We start from the raw sequence: 16,745 nt of genomic DNA on the forward strand, positions 1-16,745 counted from the left end.
TAGTGCTGATTAGATTGGAATTCTAATTTCATGGAGATTTGCCCCACCCAACTGTGGGTGGTGACTCTGATTGGATAATTTCCATTGAGGTGTAACCCCACCCATTCAGGATGGGTCTAAATTCAATCACTGGAGCCATATAAATGAGCTGACAAACAGAAGGAACTCAGTATAGCTGTAAGTGACATTTTGAAGAGGAGCTACAGCCAAGAGGGACACTTTGAAGAAAGCACAGGAGCTGCAGATGAGAGAGAGTTTGAAAACAGCCATTGAAAGCAGACTCTTGCTCCGGAGAAGCTGAGAGAGGACAAATATCCCAAGTGCAACTAAGAGTGACATTTTTGAGGAACTGCAGCTTCAAGAGGAATGTCCTGGGAGAAAGCCATTTTGAAACCAGAACTTGGAGCAGATGCCAGCCATGTGCCTTCCCAACTAACAGAGGTTTTCCGGACACCACTGGCCATCCTCCAGTGAAGGTACTCGATTGCTGATGTGTTACCTTGGACACTTTATGGCCTTAAGACTGTAACTGTGTAACCAAATAATCCCCATGTATAAAAGCCAGTCCATTTCTGGTGTTTTGCATTCTGGCAGCAATAGCAAACTAGAACAGCGACTTTCTCAATCCCTTGATGCCAGGTCCAGGTTCATCCCTGGGAATCCTGTTCTGTGTTGCCAGGGAGATTTATACCCCCGGGAGTCATGTCCCACATAGTGGGGAGGGCAGTGAGTTTACCTGCAGAATTGTCTTAGAGAGAGAGGCCACATCTGAGCAACAAAAGAGGTTCTCTGGGGGTGACTCTTATGTGCCTCAGGTTTTAAACAATGCTTTGACAAACTGGTCCCAGAGGAGGCCCCTAGGCCCAAGGGGTGATTAATAGGCAGATGGGGGTAGGGTTGTCAGATAAAATACAGGTCACTATGTTAAGTTTGAATTTCACATAAACAACAAATAATATATTAGAATATGTCCAAAATATTGCATAGGACATACTTATACTAAAAAAGTATCTGTTATTTATCTAAAATTCGTATTTAACTTAGACTACTATACATTTTTTAAAAGTAAATATGACTACCCTATGTGGGTAAAGAGTTGAATATTTGAGCTGAATGTCCACATACACAAGCATAAAGCTCCTAGTGCTATCAAATTGAGCGTGAAGAAATGACGTGATGAAGGCAGGATACATGGGCCAACCAATTCTCCTTGAGCTCCTTACATTCTGACTCAACAGCAATTCCAAGTTTAATCTGGCCTTCTTGGTCACTTTCAAAATAGGAAGATAGAATATATTTTTATTTCAACCTTTGGTTAGTTGTGTTTATAATGTTTAAATATTTAGACATATGGTATATGGGTGTTCTAGTTTGCTAATGCTGCCAGAATGCAAAACACCAGAAATGGATTGGCTTTTATAAATGGGGGTTATTTGGTTACACAGTTACAGTCTTAAGGCCATAAGGTAATGCATCAACAATTGGGTACCTTCACTGGAGGATGGCCAATGGCATCTGGAAAAACTCTGTTAGCCGGGAAGGCACGTGGCTGGCGTCTGCTACAAGTTCTGGTTTCAAAATGGCTTTCTCCCAGGACATTCCTCTCGAGGCCACAGCTCCTCTTTAAAATGCCACTCTCAGTTGCTCTTGGGGTGTTTGTCCATTCTTAGCTTCTCTGGCGCATGAGTCTGTTCTCAACAGCCATCTTCAAACTGTCTCTCATCTGTAGCTCTTCTCTCAGCTTCTGTGCATTCTTCAAAGTGTCCCTCTTGGCTGTAGCAAGCTTGCTCCTTCGGTCTGAGCTTATACAGTGCTCCAGTAATTTAATTCAGATCCACCCTAAATGGGTGGGGCAACACCTCCATGGAAATTATCCAACCAAAGGTCTTGTCCATAGTTGACTGAATCACATCTCCATGGAAACACCCAAAGGATTCCAAAATCTAACCAACCCTAATATGTCTACCCACACAAGACTGCATCAAAGATAATGGCATTTTGGGGGACATGATACATGGAACTGGCACAATGGGTCTCCATTTTTAGTCTTATCCCAGTTCCACAAATGTCAAGATGATTTTTTTTGCATAAAAATCACCCTAAGAGGTCAATGCTGTAGTTAACTTCATTTAAAAGATGAAGAAACTAAAGCTGAGAGAGGCTTTATAATTTGCCCAAAGCAATTCAGCTAATGGAGCACATTTTCAATCTCAGATCTGTCTGAATAGAAATACATCTTTATAAAATATACTTTTAACCACCCAAAATAATGTACTGTTTATAAGTAAATATATCTTTTGATCACATCATTTAACATGCATGCACAAAGCCAACACATGTCATGGGATATCAAAGAGAGGTATAATAGAAATCCTCTTGTTCAGACTCTGTACCTAAATTTTATGCATCCAGACACTTGATTTTATCAGTGCATCCACATTTGATAAAACTGTGTTATATGAATTAAATTGTTATAAGTATAAATTGTGCTACAATTACACAATTCACAAGACTGGTTTATAAAACAGAATGCCAATTTGGTTTTCAGTGATCAATGTATTATTTGTAGCAATTCCTCTTAAAGAAAATCCAAACCAAAAGATCAAATTACAGCTTAGAAGACTGCTAGGTAGTCTAATGTTAGAACAAAGAGACTAAATATTCTTAAGGTAATATTTCCATCAAGATAAGTGAATTAATTGTCACGTTCCACTCTAAGAGCAATCCAGCCAACAGTAGGGAGACAATTCACATGCTTTGGAATGGAACATACCAGGTTTTTACTCGTTACTAATTAACCACTCAACATTTTCAGGCCTCAGTTTCCTTATTTTGTAAGGATAGTCATTATACACATAAAGCATTTAGCACATTATTACTGTTGCTATATTAGATACACTATATAATAGAAATAAAATATTACGATACATAATATATTGCTATTACTATGCTATTTATTATTGTGTTATTTAACAACTGTCTTGCTAACCGAGAGAAACAAGACAGATGAGCGCTTCCCAGGCAAAGAGGTGGGTACGAGTTTCCATGACAACTGCGCGCGCCTAGACATTTTCCGCTCCCTAGTCGCCGGGGAAGAAAAAAGCCTAGGCTGCGTATTGCGTCATCACTACGCGCTCCTTGTGTTTCTCCGTGCTGTTTTGGAAGGTCCTGGCCCGGCTACCGTCGCCCCACGCTAGGAATTATTTTATTCTTTTTGTATTCAACCTTTGTTACATCGCACCGAGGCTGCAAGACGGTAAGTATTAAGGGAAGAAAGAAAGAGAGCGAGTCAGCGTTAAGAGAAACCCCATCACACATCCCGACCTCAGAACCTTCCTGTGCTTTCTTGATCCTATCAGCTTCCTCTCAGCTGGGATCGCGCCGCGTCAACTTCCGGGCGGGTGCCCGCCAGCACGGCCTCCGCCGCTCCCTCCTTTGGCCCCTTTGTGTCCCCGCATTGTCGAGTCTCGGGCCCTGGAACGGCATCTCTCGAGGCAGGGGGTTCTATAGTGCAGGGAGCCTTTCGCTGTGGGCGTGCGCTCGGCCTGCTGGGGGGTTAGATTGGGGAACGTACCTGCGCGTGCTGGGGTAAGAGGAGGTTGCACGAGGGTCAGCTTGTGGTTCGAGGAAGGCGGGGCGGGGGGACGTAGGGGAGTGAAAGAAGCAATGGAAAATTAAACAAGATACCACTGTCCACCTTCTCAGCGTTGTGGCCTAACAATGAGGCGCAGACATAGTCGTCCTGGGCCATTGGCATATTTGCGGGTCCTTTATTAGCCTTGGGAATGAACTGCTATGGCTTTGAATTTTTTATTGTTTTCATGGCCTTTTTTTCTCTTTTTATTACACCCCTGCAGATAGTCCATTCAAAGCCCCAATTCCACAGGGTAGTGATTTCTACCATTATGAATCTTTTCAACCTGGACCGTTTTCGCTTTGAGAAAAGGAGTAAGATTGAGGAAGCGCCTGAAGCAACCCCCCAGCCCTCCCAGCCCTCCCAGCCCGGCCCTTCTTCACCAATTTCTATTAGTGCTGAAGAGGAGAATGCTGAAGGGGAAGTTAGCAGGGCAAGCACCCCTGATTCAGATATAACTGAAAAAACAGGTGAGTTACATTGTTGCTAGTTGATGTAGCATCAAGAGGTATCGTTAGAAGATGAAAGCAGAAGGAGGTCTAGTTTTTATTCTTCATGTTATATATATTGATGCATTGTCTTTCGGTGTGCCCTTTTTAAAAACATCTTTTGGACTGCCACGGGTACCATATACCTCAAAATGATTACCCATCCATGGTTGCTTCATTTTTACATGAATTCAGAGTTTAGGTCATCCTTAGGTCAGAATAGTTCCTGCTAGAAGAGGAACCAGATAATTCAGTCCTTGTATAGACCTTGGGGCTGTTTGGCCAGTTGTATTCATTCATTCCAATATTCCTTCAAAAAATACTGATCATCTACTATGAGCTAGAATTGTGCTACGTGCCTAAAGATAACCTCTATGCATAAATGAAGATGAAATCATATTTAGATGTTGCCATCTCTTGACTTCTTGGAGACCCCTCAGGGTACATGTGAATAATTGGCCTTCCTGTTGAATGAACCGTTTTTAGTCTCTTCAGCAGATTGCTCTATAGACAACAGGATTTGAGGAGAAGCAGAAAATTAAGATTTTCATTTTAATCTGTGTTTATTGAGTAACACTCGAATATATGTTCGGTTTTTATATTTTATTCATAGTGCTATTTCAGATTTTTTTCATTCAACTTGCAATAAGGATCCTATGAGTAGGTATTATAATACACATTTTGCAGAAATGAGACCGAGAGAGAGTAAGTAACTTGCCCATGGTCATTTGTTAAGAAGTTGCTAGAGATTCAAGCATTTTGATTCCAGAGCATAAATTCTTTATGGAATAGGGTTTCCTGAGAAGTAGAGGTCTGATTAGGGTGAAAGGAATGTTATTTTAATGTTTATTTTGGTAGTACCATTTTTTTTTTTTTTTGTAGTACCTTTTTATGTAAAACAGTATTTCACAAGCAGTGTTAATGTGGCACTGACAAGATGCATGTCTTCACCTTTGGTATCCCTGTTACGTTTGCTTCTCTTCTACTTAAACCTAACAGTGATGACATTTGGGATCAGATTCCCTACAAGTTATCATTAGAATAACGTTTCTAAGTACGTTGATGTAATTGGAACATGGTGGAACGCCTTGGACTTTCTAAGGAGTTTTGAACTTGTCTGAATGCTGTGAGTAAGACAGGTTTTTTTGTTTTTGTTTTTTTTTTCTGAGAAGTTGTAGTTTTACAGAAAAATCGTGCAGAAAATACAGAGTTCCCATATACCCCCCTCACACACAGTGTTCTCTTTATTAACACAGCATTAATCTGGTATCTTTGTTATAACTGACGAAACAGTATAAGAGATTGAAGGATTTTAAGCACAGGAGTGACTCTTGGGTTCAGTTTTTCAAGATATATTTGATTTGCATAACATATGGTATAGTTAATATATGAACATATTTTTACAGTGAATATATTCATCTGCATTTCTTAGGTAGTTAGAGAGGTCAGGGAAGGAGTGGGCTTTTGATCCTTCGAAGCCTCTGCTTTTCCATTTTAGTTAAATGTGGGACATTAGACAAGTCACCAAAATCTGAGTTCTCCAGTTTTTTTTTTTTCGTCTCTAAAAGTAAAAGCACCTTGTAAACTGGAACTGAGTGGAAGGTTTCAGTTGTTTATACATATTGGTCTCATCAGATGTTTTTCTGCTTTGCTCTTTTTTTCTTCCTGAGGAGACTTCACTCATGTTTTCTTTTATTGAAACTTTTCATGCATAAATTCCTGTTAGAAACTGAGATTGCCTTTAGGAATCACATGGTCAGTTTTGATGACATTGGGAAATATGAAATTTAACTTTGTTCCAAGGATAGTTAGAATCCATCCTAGTGGTAATAGAGGGCTTTGCTGTAGTGGTTGATACTGTGAATTTTGGAGAATCTTGAAAACTAAGGCTAAGACATTTAGCTCTTACATTTATAAGTACTAGAGAGCCATTAAGGATTTTTAAAGTTGTTTTTTCAGAAAAGTCAGTCTACCGATAGTGAGTATACATTGTTAGAGGGCAGAGTTTGAAGACAGAGAAATCAGTTAGGAGGCTCTATAATATGAATTTAATGATGGCAGTCGAAATGAAGAAAGACATGTGAGTAAGATTTGGAAGTAAGGACAGGGTTTTACGACTAGATCCATGGTAGGAATGAGAAGAGATGACTGTTAAAAGACGTCTGTTTAGTTTAGGATAGGTATTGAGCACCCATTGTAAGCCTCTGGACAATGCTTTTAAGGATTCAAATAAGAAACACTGGTTCTGTTCCCAAGTTAACATGTTAAGTTGTGGGGGGAAGGGAGGAGAGGTGGGGGGCTTTGAATTTGGTGTTGGACCATTGGAGAGGTAAGATGCTGAAATTAGACTGAAGATCAGCACTAGAAATAGAGTGGACTATGAATGTTGACCCTCCTTCCTTTGTCTTTATGTCATTCAGTCATTGTGATATAATGCTGTTTTGGTTTATTTATGGTAGAGTGTTAGGGTCTAAGTCACCTCCTAAGATGGAAATGGCATATAGTCAAAATTACTCAGAATCACTCTCTTCGACCTTGGTATCTGTTATCTTACCTAATTAATATGAGTTAATATCTCCTTTCCTACCACTCCTTCAGTTACCATGTAACAGCCACACTTTCTTAAATACGCCAAACACAGTCTTATTTCTGTTTCTTCCCATTTGACTATTCCTTCTGCCTTGAACACCCTGCTAATAGTTTGGTATGACTCAGCTCCCTTGTTTCATTAGGTTAATGAAATGTCACCTTTTTTAAAAGGCCTTCCCTGATCATTCTCTGAAATAGCACCTTTTACTCCCCACTGCTTTACTCTGTTTTTCTCCAACATGTGTTGAAGGAAGGAAATACTAGATTGATAGATGAGTGGGTGAAATCAGTACTTTTTACATGTATTTTAGTATCCCTCCTCCTTTTATGACATTGAAAGCATCCCCAAGCCATCTGGCACTCTTTAGCTATGGATACTTGAAGTTCCTTTTGATACAGGACAGGTTCCCTAATACTGGTCTAAATCCATCCCAACCTTTGGATTGAGGGGCATATACTTACCTTGTTTCCCCTGCCCAAGTTTATTTTGCTCTCATAGTATCCAGTGTTATCAGTGGTTGATACTAATGCATTTCCCTTTTTTATCCCTTAGAGCACAGTGAGTTTGAGGGAATGGAATAATGACAGATGAGTGGGAGGGAAGAAAGCCTACTATGTTGTAGGTATAAGGATAAAAATGTGAGCAATGCATGATCCTTAAGAAGCACAAGGAGGAAAGGACATGTAAAAATACAGTTAAAATAATACAATTTGTTAAGTCATATAGTAATAGAAGATATTAAATGATGTAGGATCACAGCTGTGATTCAGAAATGGGTACATTATCCATTCTTCCTGAGAACATCAGAAAGAGTCACAGCGAGGTGACCTTTGGAGTGAATCCTGAACAATCAGTCATTGCTTATTGGGTGAATGGGATGAAAGGGATGAACATACATGTTCCTTTGAAATAAGAGTCTGTGGCACATATATGGGGGAATTATTTATGGGAGAGGAGGCTTAGGGCACTGCAGACAAAGTTAGAAAGATAGAAATATAAACTGCTGGGTTGTAATGGGCCTTTATATGCTGTGCCAGGGATATTTGGTACACATAGAGTATTTCATATTGGAAGACCATTTATGAAGCTATTGCATTAATTGAAATTTAAGTGTAGGCAAATTACAGTAGGAATGGAGAAGAGAGTTTTATAAGATATATTTGATGGGATTTGGTGATAAGTTGAATGTGGAGGATTTAAAGTTGATTTATATGTTCCTTTGCTTGGACAGCTGGGTGATAGAAGTAGTTTAGGAGGAAGGTATTAAAAGATGTTGAGTTTGAGTGACCTATTAATTTATTAGGGAATCTAGGTTGAACCACTAGAGTTTGGAGCTCAAAGAGTGGTTAGAACCTGAGAAATCAACTTGGGAATACTCACTGTGGTAGTTATTGAAAAATGTCCTAAGCAGGTTGAACAATAAAGAACACTTAAATGATGGACAAAGGAATGGAAATCAGTGAAAGGTAAGGTCATAAAAAATGATAGTTTCTGGAAGCCAGAGAGAAAGAAGTTTAGTATATGATGAACAGTATCAAATGCTGTACAGAAGTCGAGTTGGATGAGGACTTACCAGAGATCGGTTTCCTTGGAGAGTAAAGGTTACCGTTGACCTTTGTAACAATTTCAGTAGAATGGTGAGGAGATGGAGACTACTCCCAAGAAGGGGAAGAGAAAAACTGGTAGTTGACAGAAAGGCAGTGTCAACAAAAGATGTTGCAGTATTGTTGAAAGTTGCACATATTTGTTGGCCACAAGGAAGAAGGTAGTGAAGAAGGAAAGATAAAAAGAAGGGAAGTATATGAAGAAGAAGCATCAAGCTGATAGGATCTGGAACACAACTGGACTGTTTAGCTTTACAAAGGAATAGAGACACCTTTTATCTAGGGGAAAAAGTGGAAGAGGAAAGGTTAGATGGATTCATAGATAATTGTAAGACTAGAATGGGGGAAAGTTGAAGTATATACTTCTTGAACTTTCTTTTCTTAGTGAAATAGGAAATTTAGTCCTCTAAAGTGGTTACCCTGTTGAAAGTAACAGTTGTTGTTAAGTGAGAGAATACTTTCAGCTGTTAAAATATACCAGTTATCAGAAGGGTTTCCAGAGATCACTGCTGTGTCACATAAAAATTGTAAGATCTTGGGTAAGACATCAACATTTTTGTTCTTCACTTTCTTTGCCTGGCTTTACCTAGATGTTCTCTGAACAACCTGCCAACAATAAAATAGCTCCTCTTTAAATGATGAAGCGGAATGTATCAGTTTAGCCTCACAGTTCTATAACTGTTGGGAGATACTCAGTCTTTTTAGGTATGTGTGGCCAAAATGTGAATCATTGCTATATCTTTGGTTTGTTAATGTCTGTTAATGTTAGTTGAAAAGCCATACTTGGTAAAAGAATTAGTGCTGAATTTTTCTAGTAGAAAGTATGAGTATTAATAAATAATAATAAAATGTTAAGTAAAAATCTTTGTATTTTATATACACTTCTTTTCTTTCTCTACTCTTTTACTTTTCATGCTTAGCTATTATTTCGTTATAACAATGTATAGAAAATTAAATGATACAGCATTGTATAGTGTAGAAAGAGTAATTCTTATTTAGTTTTGGTGTTTATTCCTTCACTTCTTTTCCTGCATCTATATATTCCAGTTTTTATTTTTTAAACAGTGGCATTATATCCATATTGTAATGCTTATGTTATTTAAAAAATAGATTATTTTTATACTTTGTCCATGACCGTGAATATAAAATATGCTATTTTTAAGTTTCTGAATGACTAAAGAGTGTTTTTTATACAGATATATTATAATTTATGTAGTTTCTTGTTGATGGACATTAGCGTTTACTTTTTGTTCTCGTTTTTTCCCTCAGTTTTTTGCTATCAAAAGAATGCAGTAGTGACTATCCTTTTACGTAGATATTTTAGCATTTTTCCATCTTTGTGGGAAAAAATTCTGGAAATGAAATTGGCAGATTAAGAGAATATAAGTGATATTTTAGTGATTGCCAAATCATCCTCCACAAAACTTTTACTACTTTACGCCATACTATAGCTTGGTTTTATAATGTCTGGTTTTTTACACCCTAGCTGAAATATTATCAACCTTTTAAATCTTTGACAGGCTAATAGGCAAGAGTATCTTATTGTTGCTTTATTTTTAAGGTTAGATATGTTTTCATAAATTTATTAGCCATTTGGATTTTTCCTGCGTCGCTTTTTGCCTTTTGTTTTTCTGATAGGTGATTTGTAATTTTTTTTTTTTTTTTGTATTCCATTTGTTGTTGTCAGACTGAAATTTTACATTTTTATGTGGTCACTTTGTTCATTCTTTAAAGATTCTAGGTTTTGGGTCCAGATCAGACAGACATTTCCTACTACCATATTATAAATAGATACATCATGTTTTTCTTCTAGAGCCTCTCTGTGTTGATTTTTTTAAAAAACATAAGTTTTATCTGGAACTTATTTTGGTATAAGGGCCAAAGGGTCGGTTTTCTTTTTCATTCGTTATTTGTCAGTTATTAGTCAGCTGTCCCAGAACCATTTATTGAAAAATCTTTTCTTCCCCTCAGATTTGAAGTATCTTCTTTATCATCTAACTTCCCATGATATTTTCATCTTTTGGTCCATTAATCTGTTTCTCTAATTTCTATTAGTTTACAACGTTATTGAAATTCTTGTAGTATTACGAGGTACACATTCATTAATTCATTATATATATATATATAATGTGTCCTATATCATAGATTTTAATAGTAGTGTTTTCATTGTTTTTTTCCTTCCTCTTTGACCTGAAGGTTGCTTGAAAGCAGTTTCTGTAGTTTCTTTTCCTTTAAATATCCAAATGGCTGAATTTTTTGCTACCATGTTTTTATTAACATTTATTTCTAACTTCATTGTTTTGTGACCAGAGAATGTGGTCTGTAGTATTTCTTTAGGGAATCTACTGAGATTTTCTTCATGGTTTAATATACAATTAATTTCTGTAAAAGTTCCAGGGGTGTTTGAAAAGAAGATATCATCTGAGTACAGATTTAATTATGTACCAAATAATAGATGAATTTTATTTTTGTATTTATATCATTGTTTTTCAAACTGTTGGTCACAAACATTTATTATGTTATAAAATCAATTTGTTGGCTCCTGGCTATGGTGGAGTAGAACAAATAGAAAATTATCAGTGTATCACTTACAGTTACGAGCTAATGCTGACTTCCAAAATTTTTGTTGTATCTCTCTATCAATCTGTGTGGTTAGGATTAAGATCTAAATGTGTTTCTTACAGTGGATTCCAGTCAAAAATATATGAAAAATACTGCTCTAGATCTTATTTTTGTGTTTTTAGCTTTATTAGGAGCTTAGAGTCCTTAAAATTTCCTATTTCCTCTGTTGGCTTTTTGCCTTATATTTCTTTCAGTCTTTATGTATTTCATTGCTATTAGTAGGTGGTTGAGATACATGTCAGTTATATTTTTACTGTAGATAAAAATTCTGTTATTAACAAGTACCTCTTGCAGGTTTAACGCTATTGCCATGTACAGTATTAATAGCCTGACTTTCTTTCTCTTTACCTTTTTCTGTTTATATTTTCTCTTTCTTTTGGCTTAACCTTGAAATGTCTGAAATGTTTCATCATCATTTTATCTTAGAATGCTTTGTTAACAGCTACTCTTTAACCTCCAGTGTTTTCATTGTCTTCTTTGTCTTTTCTAGAGTCTTTATCAGGAGATAGTTTGAGGTATCTTTTGTAAGCTGCAAAAGGTTATTTTCCTATCTATCATGACATTCAAATAAGACTCGTCACATTTTATAAGCTATTGTCTTGGTTACTTTTAAATGACAAATATGTGATGTGTTTTAGTTGGTTTTCAAAGGAACTGCCTTGAAAATTAGTTGACATGTTGGAGAATAGTAGATGATTAGAATATCAAACAATTAGAGTATCAAAAATGGCAGGCTTTTGTCAGATCAAGAATTTACGTGTTTTCATCCTACTTTGGGAGATTGCCTTTATTTGGGGGTTATCAAATTGATTTAGACTACTATTGTGAACCCATAATCTCTCGGTAGTGATTTTGTTTTGTTTTGTTTTGTTTTTGATTTTGTTTTTCTGTGGTCATTGATCTTGGAGCGCCTGGAAAAGTGATATCAAGTGGTGGACTTGAATGCTTTTTTACTTCATGGTATTCTTAGATATGCGAATGGATGCAAGAGGACTGGAAAATTTGGAATATAAAATTGTCTTACCTCGTGCATATGACTATATGAGATTTCATTTGGAATTACTCCCTGGAGGTGTGCACTTTTCTGGCATATACTAATAATGTAGATTCCTATTACCTTTGCTACTGGGGAAATACCATATCTATCTTTAAAACATGATGGATAGCCTTTTTTTAAAAAATTGTTTTTGTATGAAAGGACAAGCTATTTTCTTTCATGGTCACATAGCATTTTCTTTACTCCTCTCTCATGGCACAAATTATGTCTCATTGCTTAGCTATTTATGTAAATGACTACTTATCTTCTATTATTAGTTTTTCTGAGACAAGTTGAGCTATAACTTTTTTTTTTTTTAATATTCTCACTTCCTGTTACAGCACCTTAAACACAGAAGGCATTCAGCAAATATCAGAAGTGAATAGTAGCAGATGTCTTTTCTTCATAATTGTTTTCTGATTTTCACCCTTCTTTCCTGCATTTTTATATTTTTCATTTTTGCTTCCTGTATCCTTTGTGCTGCTGCTTAAAAGTACTTGTTTATTTTGGTTCAAAAAGTGTCTTTGCATCAAGAATATCTTTTTGGCCATTGACTCTTACTATTTTTGTTGTAGTTTACTTCCCAAATTATTCCAAGCATATCTCTGTGCAGCACAATTATCGACTATATTGAAAAGTTGCTATTTTATAAACAGGCTCTACTCTGTCCCCTGAGTTCTCAGGGTATGGTCCATGGACCGTTGAGGGAATCCTCAAGATCCTTTCAGGTCCACAATGTCAAAACTGTTTTCGTAATATTACAGTGTTACTTGTGTTTTCACTATGTTATTGGTTTGTACTGATGGTGCAAAAGCAATGATAGGTAAAACTGCTGTTGCCTTTGGACAAATCAAGGCTGAGGTGCCAAACTATTCTAATAGTCATTGTATTCTTAAACAATTTTAAAAATGCCAGTTTCACTTAAGAATATCCTTGATGAAAATAAAATTTATTTATTTTATTAAATATTGACTCTTGAGTAGATGTCTTTTTAATATTCATGAAACAGAATGGGGAGTGTGCCATTTGCAGCATACTGAAGTACATTGGTTATCTCAAGGGAAAGCATTTGCTCTGTTGCTTTGAGTTGTGAGACAAACTGTCATTATTTTACAGAATATCATTTTTACCTGAAAGAATGACTGACCAAAACTGTGGATATGTGGCATACAGCTTCCCCAAAATGAGGAAAGTGCTGTCAAGGAGAGTACTGACATTATTTATTGCCAGTGATAAAATTACAGTTTTTAAAGGGAAGTTTTAATTTTTGAAAACTTGTATCCACCACTGTGAGTTTGACAATTTCCAGATACTTGGACTTTTCAAATGAGATCAGTGGTGATATTACAGAAGTGGTTTTTTGATAGAACATCATGAAATGTGTTAACTTTTGGAAGGTCTGTGCTACTCAGTGAACCAGTATTTTCCAAATGATCAATGCACAATGATATAAAATAATGCATGGTTAAAATGGTCTATTGAAATGCAAGACAGACCTAGACCAGTAGATTTTAATGTAGCAGTGCAAAAAAGTATATTCATATGGTTTAAGATTCCACATTGCAGCTAGCCTTTAAGAAACTAAAGTTTGGTTTAATGTCAAAGAAGACTATCCGTAGTACTCTGGAAAGCCTATTAAAATATGAGATTCCTGTCCTCTTCTGTTAAACAAGAGATTGTCACAAGTGTATAACAGTGCCACTCTTCTCATTAAATGATTGGGGGGAACAGGAATATAGTTTTTGTTTTTTTTTTTTTAATAAAATGATGTTATTTTGTGTTAAAGTGTAGAGAGTTTATTGCTGTTTTTAAATAAATCAACATTTTTTTCTCAGTTTTGTTTTCTAATATGGTAAATATCAGTAGATATAGTCCACATAAACAAAAGCTTTTTGGTACTCTCAATTTTTAGGAGTGTAAAGGAGTCCTGACTTTGAGAAATGCTACTGTATCATACCTTCCTCTCCCCCATATTACACTAACCACTTCTTCTATTAATCACTTTCCAATCAGGTTGTGGGAATGACACTTGGTTCAGTGCATATACATTTTTTTTTAATTCAGTTTTGTTGAGATACATTCATATACCATACAGTCATCCATGGTGTACAATCAGCTGTTCACAGTACCATCTTATAGTTGTGCATTCATTACCCCAGTCTATTTTTGAACATTTTCCTTACACCAGAGAGAGTCAGAATTAGAATAAAAAATAAAAATAAAAAAAGAACACCCAAATTACCCCCCCCCCATCCCACCTATTTTTCATTTGGGTTTTGTCCCCATTTTTCTACTCATCCATCCATACACTGGATAAAGGGAGTGCCATCCACAGGGTTTTCATAATCACACTGTCACCCCTTGTAAGCTACATTGTTACACAATCGTCTTCAAGAGTCGAGGCTACTCGTTTCAGGAATTTACTTCTAGCTATTCCAATATTTTAAAACCTAAATAGTGTTATCTGCGTAGTGCATAAGAATGTCCACCAGAGTGACCTCTTGACTCCATTTGAAACCTCTCAGCCACTGAAGCTTTATTTTGTTTCATTTCGCATCCCCTTTTGGTCAAGATGATGTTCTCAATACCACGATGCCGGGTTCAGGTTCATTCCCAGAAGTTGTATCCTGTGTTGCCAGGGAGATTTACACCCCTGGGAGTCAGGTCCCACATAGGGGAGAGAGTGCATATACATTTTTAATGTATATAGTTTTATGGGATGTTAGATATCCGGAAAAAATTCTAAGTAATTGGCTACATGATGGATCATAAACCAAACTTCTCCTGTATTTTTTGTTGCTGTTGTTCTGTTAGCTAAGCATATTAAGGATTAGTTTTAAAAACTGGTATTTCTTTACCATATATTTTATATTGTAATCTGTACAGTAAGGGGAGGAAATCAAAGAAAAGATGAACATATAATCAGAGTCAAGAAACAGTCATGTTCTTAATCCTCACTAACAGAATTCTTAGACATCCTCCTGTCCCCCAGTATAGCAGTTAGGCATTTAAATGTCTAGTTTTGGAAAAATTTCTCTTCATTTTAAATGAAAGACATTTTAAAGAAAAATGCACAATCCAGATCATTTTCCCATAGCCCTTCTAAAGAACAAGAAGCCAGGACATTATCACTAATTAAAGTATTCAGCTCTCATGCATGTGTTTACTTCTAGCTATTCCAATATATTAAAACCTAATAAGTGTTATCTATATAGTGCGTAAGAATGTCCACCAAAGTGACGTGATATGGTAAATATCTAAATTTTTCATTTTATTTAGATGGCATATCAGGAACACTTTGTAAAATCAGACTCTGTAGTATCTTTATATATATTTTACAGGAGTTGGACTGTAATTTTAGTAGTTTACATAATTACCCAAATTTGAAGGTGTTTTCATTTTTATGGCAGCTATGATTTGTTCATTGCAGAGTTCTTCACCCAGGACAACTCAAGAATGGAGTTGGAAAAATATGTTTTGTTTTTCAATATTGTTGCTAGGACAGTATTATAGGATGTAAAGAAAAGTCCATGTTTTAGTGCCCTCCAAGAGTAAACAGTGGTCCTGTAGATCTTGGTTAATGTTATTTACAGATAAGGCTTTTGAGCCTCAAAATAATGATTGCTATCCTTTTGTGACAGTTTCAGGAGGCTTCTTGGGCTTAGATTTCTGATCTGTTGCTTCCTTCTACATGACTTTGGGCAGGTTACTTTCTCTAAACCTTAAGTTTATCTATAAATGATGATGGCAGTGTGTGCCCCTTTGGGTTTATCATGAGGATTAAATGTTTGTAAGCATTTTAGTTGAGGACTTGATATTTACTGGGAAAGTACTTAATGGTTGCTGTGGTTGATTTTTTCTAATTGACGCCTTTAAAGTAAAGATCATTCTTTGCTTTTTAAAATATAAATATTCCCTAGACCCAGGGCACTGACTATTTTTACTTTAATCTGATTCCTTCAATATGATTATCTTCCTCCTAGAGGGCTATAAGGGAGAGAGAGAGTTTTATAATAATAAAAAAAGAAAAGAATAATTTTGGAGCTCCTTACCCCTTGGAGAGAAACTCTGACATAACACTTTACTGACCTGATTTGTACAGCCAGATGATACCAACATTTATGTGATAGCTAATGTTTATTGGATACTGACCGTTGTGCCATTTACTGAACTCAATTCTGTGTATACGTTATGTGCTTTTATGTGCACATTAGCTGTAATTATTAGCATCTCTGTTTTACGGGTGAGGAAACTGAGGTTTAGAGAAATTAAGTAGCTTGACTAAAAGGGTTGAAATCCAAGTCTTTGGGGGCTCTAAAACCCATGTTGTCTTAGTCAAGAACTGAGTACTATGAAATAAAAGCACAGAAAGAAAAGGGGTGGTATATAAAATACAAACCTCTATTTTGTAATTTCCCCTAGGTGTCACATGGGAAATAATCTTAACAGCAGCCGTAGTTTATTTAATTTTTTAAAGTGATAAGAACTGGGTTTGTTTTGTTAAGTTGCTCAGAATGCCTTTTCTCATGTTTTTTTTTTCTTTTGCAGAAGATTCTAGTGTTCCAGAAACTCCAGAAAATGAAAGAAATGCAAGTATATCATATTTCAAGAATCAAAGAGGAATACAGTATATTGATTTGTCTTCTGATACTGAAGATGTTGTTTCCCCAAATTGTTCCAATGCAATTCAAGAGAAAAAATTCAACAAAGATACCGTGATTATAGTGTAAGCAGCTTAATACTAGATTCATTATATTTGTATGCATAAGAG

General features: G+C 36.2%; 1 protein-coding gene across 2 annotated transcripts in view; it reads left to right on the top strand.

The window, feature by feature from the left end:
- Nucleotides 1-3,151: 3,151 nt before the first annotated feature.
- The window catches only part of SMARCAD1 (SWI/SNF-related, matrix-associated actin-dependent regulator of chromatin, subfamily a, containing DEAD/H box 1), an 80,413-nt gene continuing 66,819 nt past the window's right edge, over nt 3,152-16,745 (top strand). The window contains exons 1-3 of one of the 2 annotated variants that reach the window (XM_037830270.1): nt 3,152-3,256; nt 3,858-4,104; nt 16,523-16,700. In XM_037830270.1, the coding sequence (XP_037686198.1) occupies nt 3,906-4,104; nt 16,523-16,700 (377 nt within the window). In that variant the 5' untranslated portion in view covers nt 3,152-3,256; nt 3,858-3,905. Of the gene's footprint in view, nt 3,257-3,279; nt 3,589-3,857; nt 4,105-16,522; nt 16,701-16,745 lie in introns of those variants that run through there. The other variant, XM_037830269.1, reaches the window with a different exon arrangement.

Source organism: Choloepus didactylus, chromosome 3 (genome assembly GCF_015220235.1).
Source record: "Choloepus didactylus isolate mChoDid1 chromosome 3, mChoDid1.pri, whole genome shotgun sequence".
Lineage (NCBI taxonomy): Eukaryota > Metazoa > Chordata > Mammalia > Pilosa > Megalonychidae > Choloepus > Choloepus didactylus.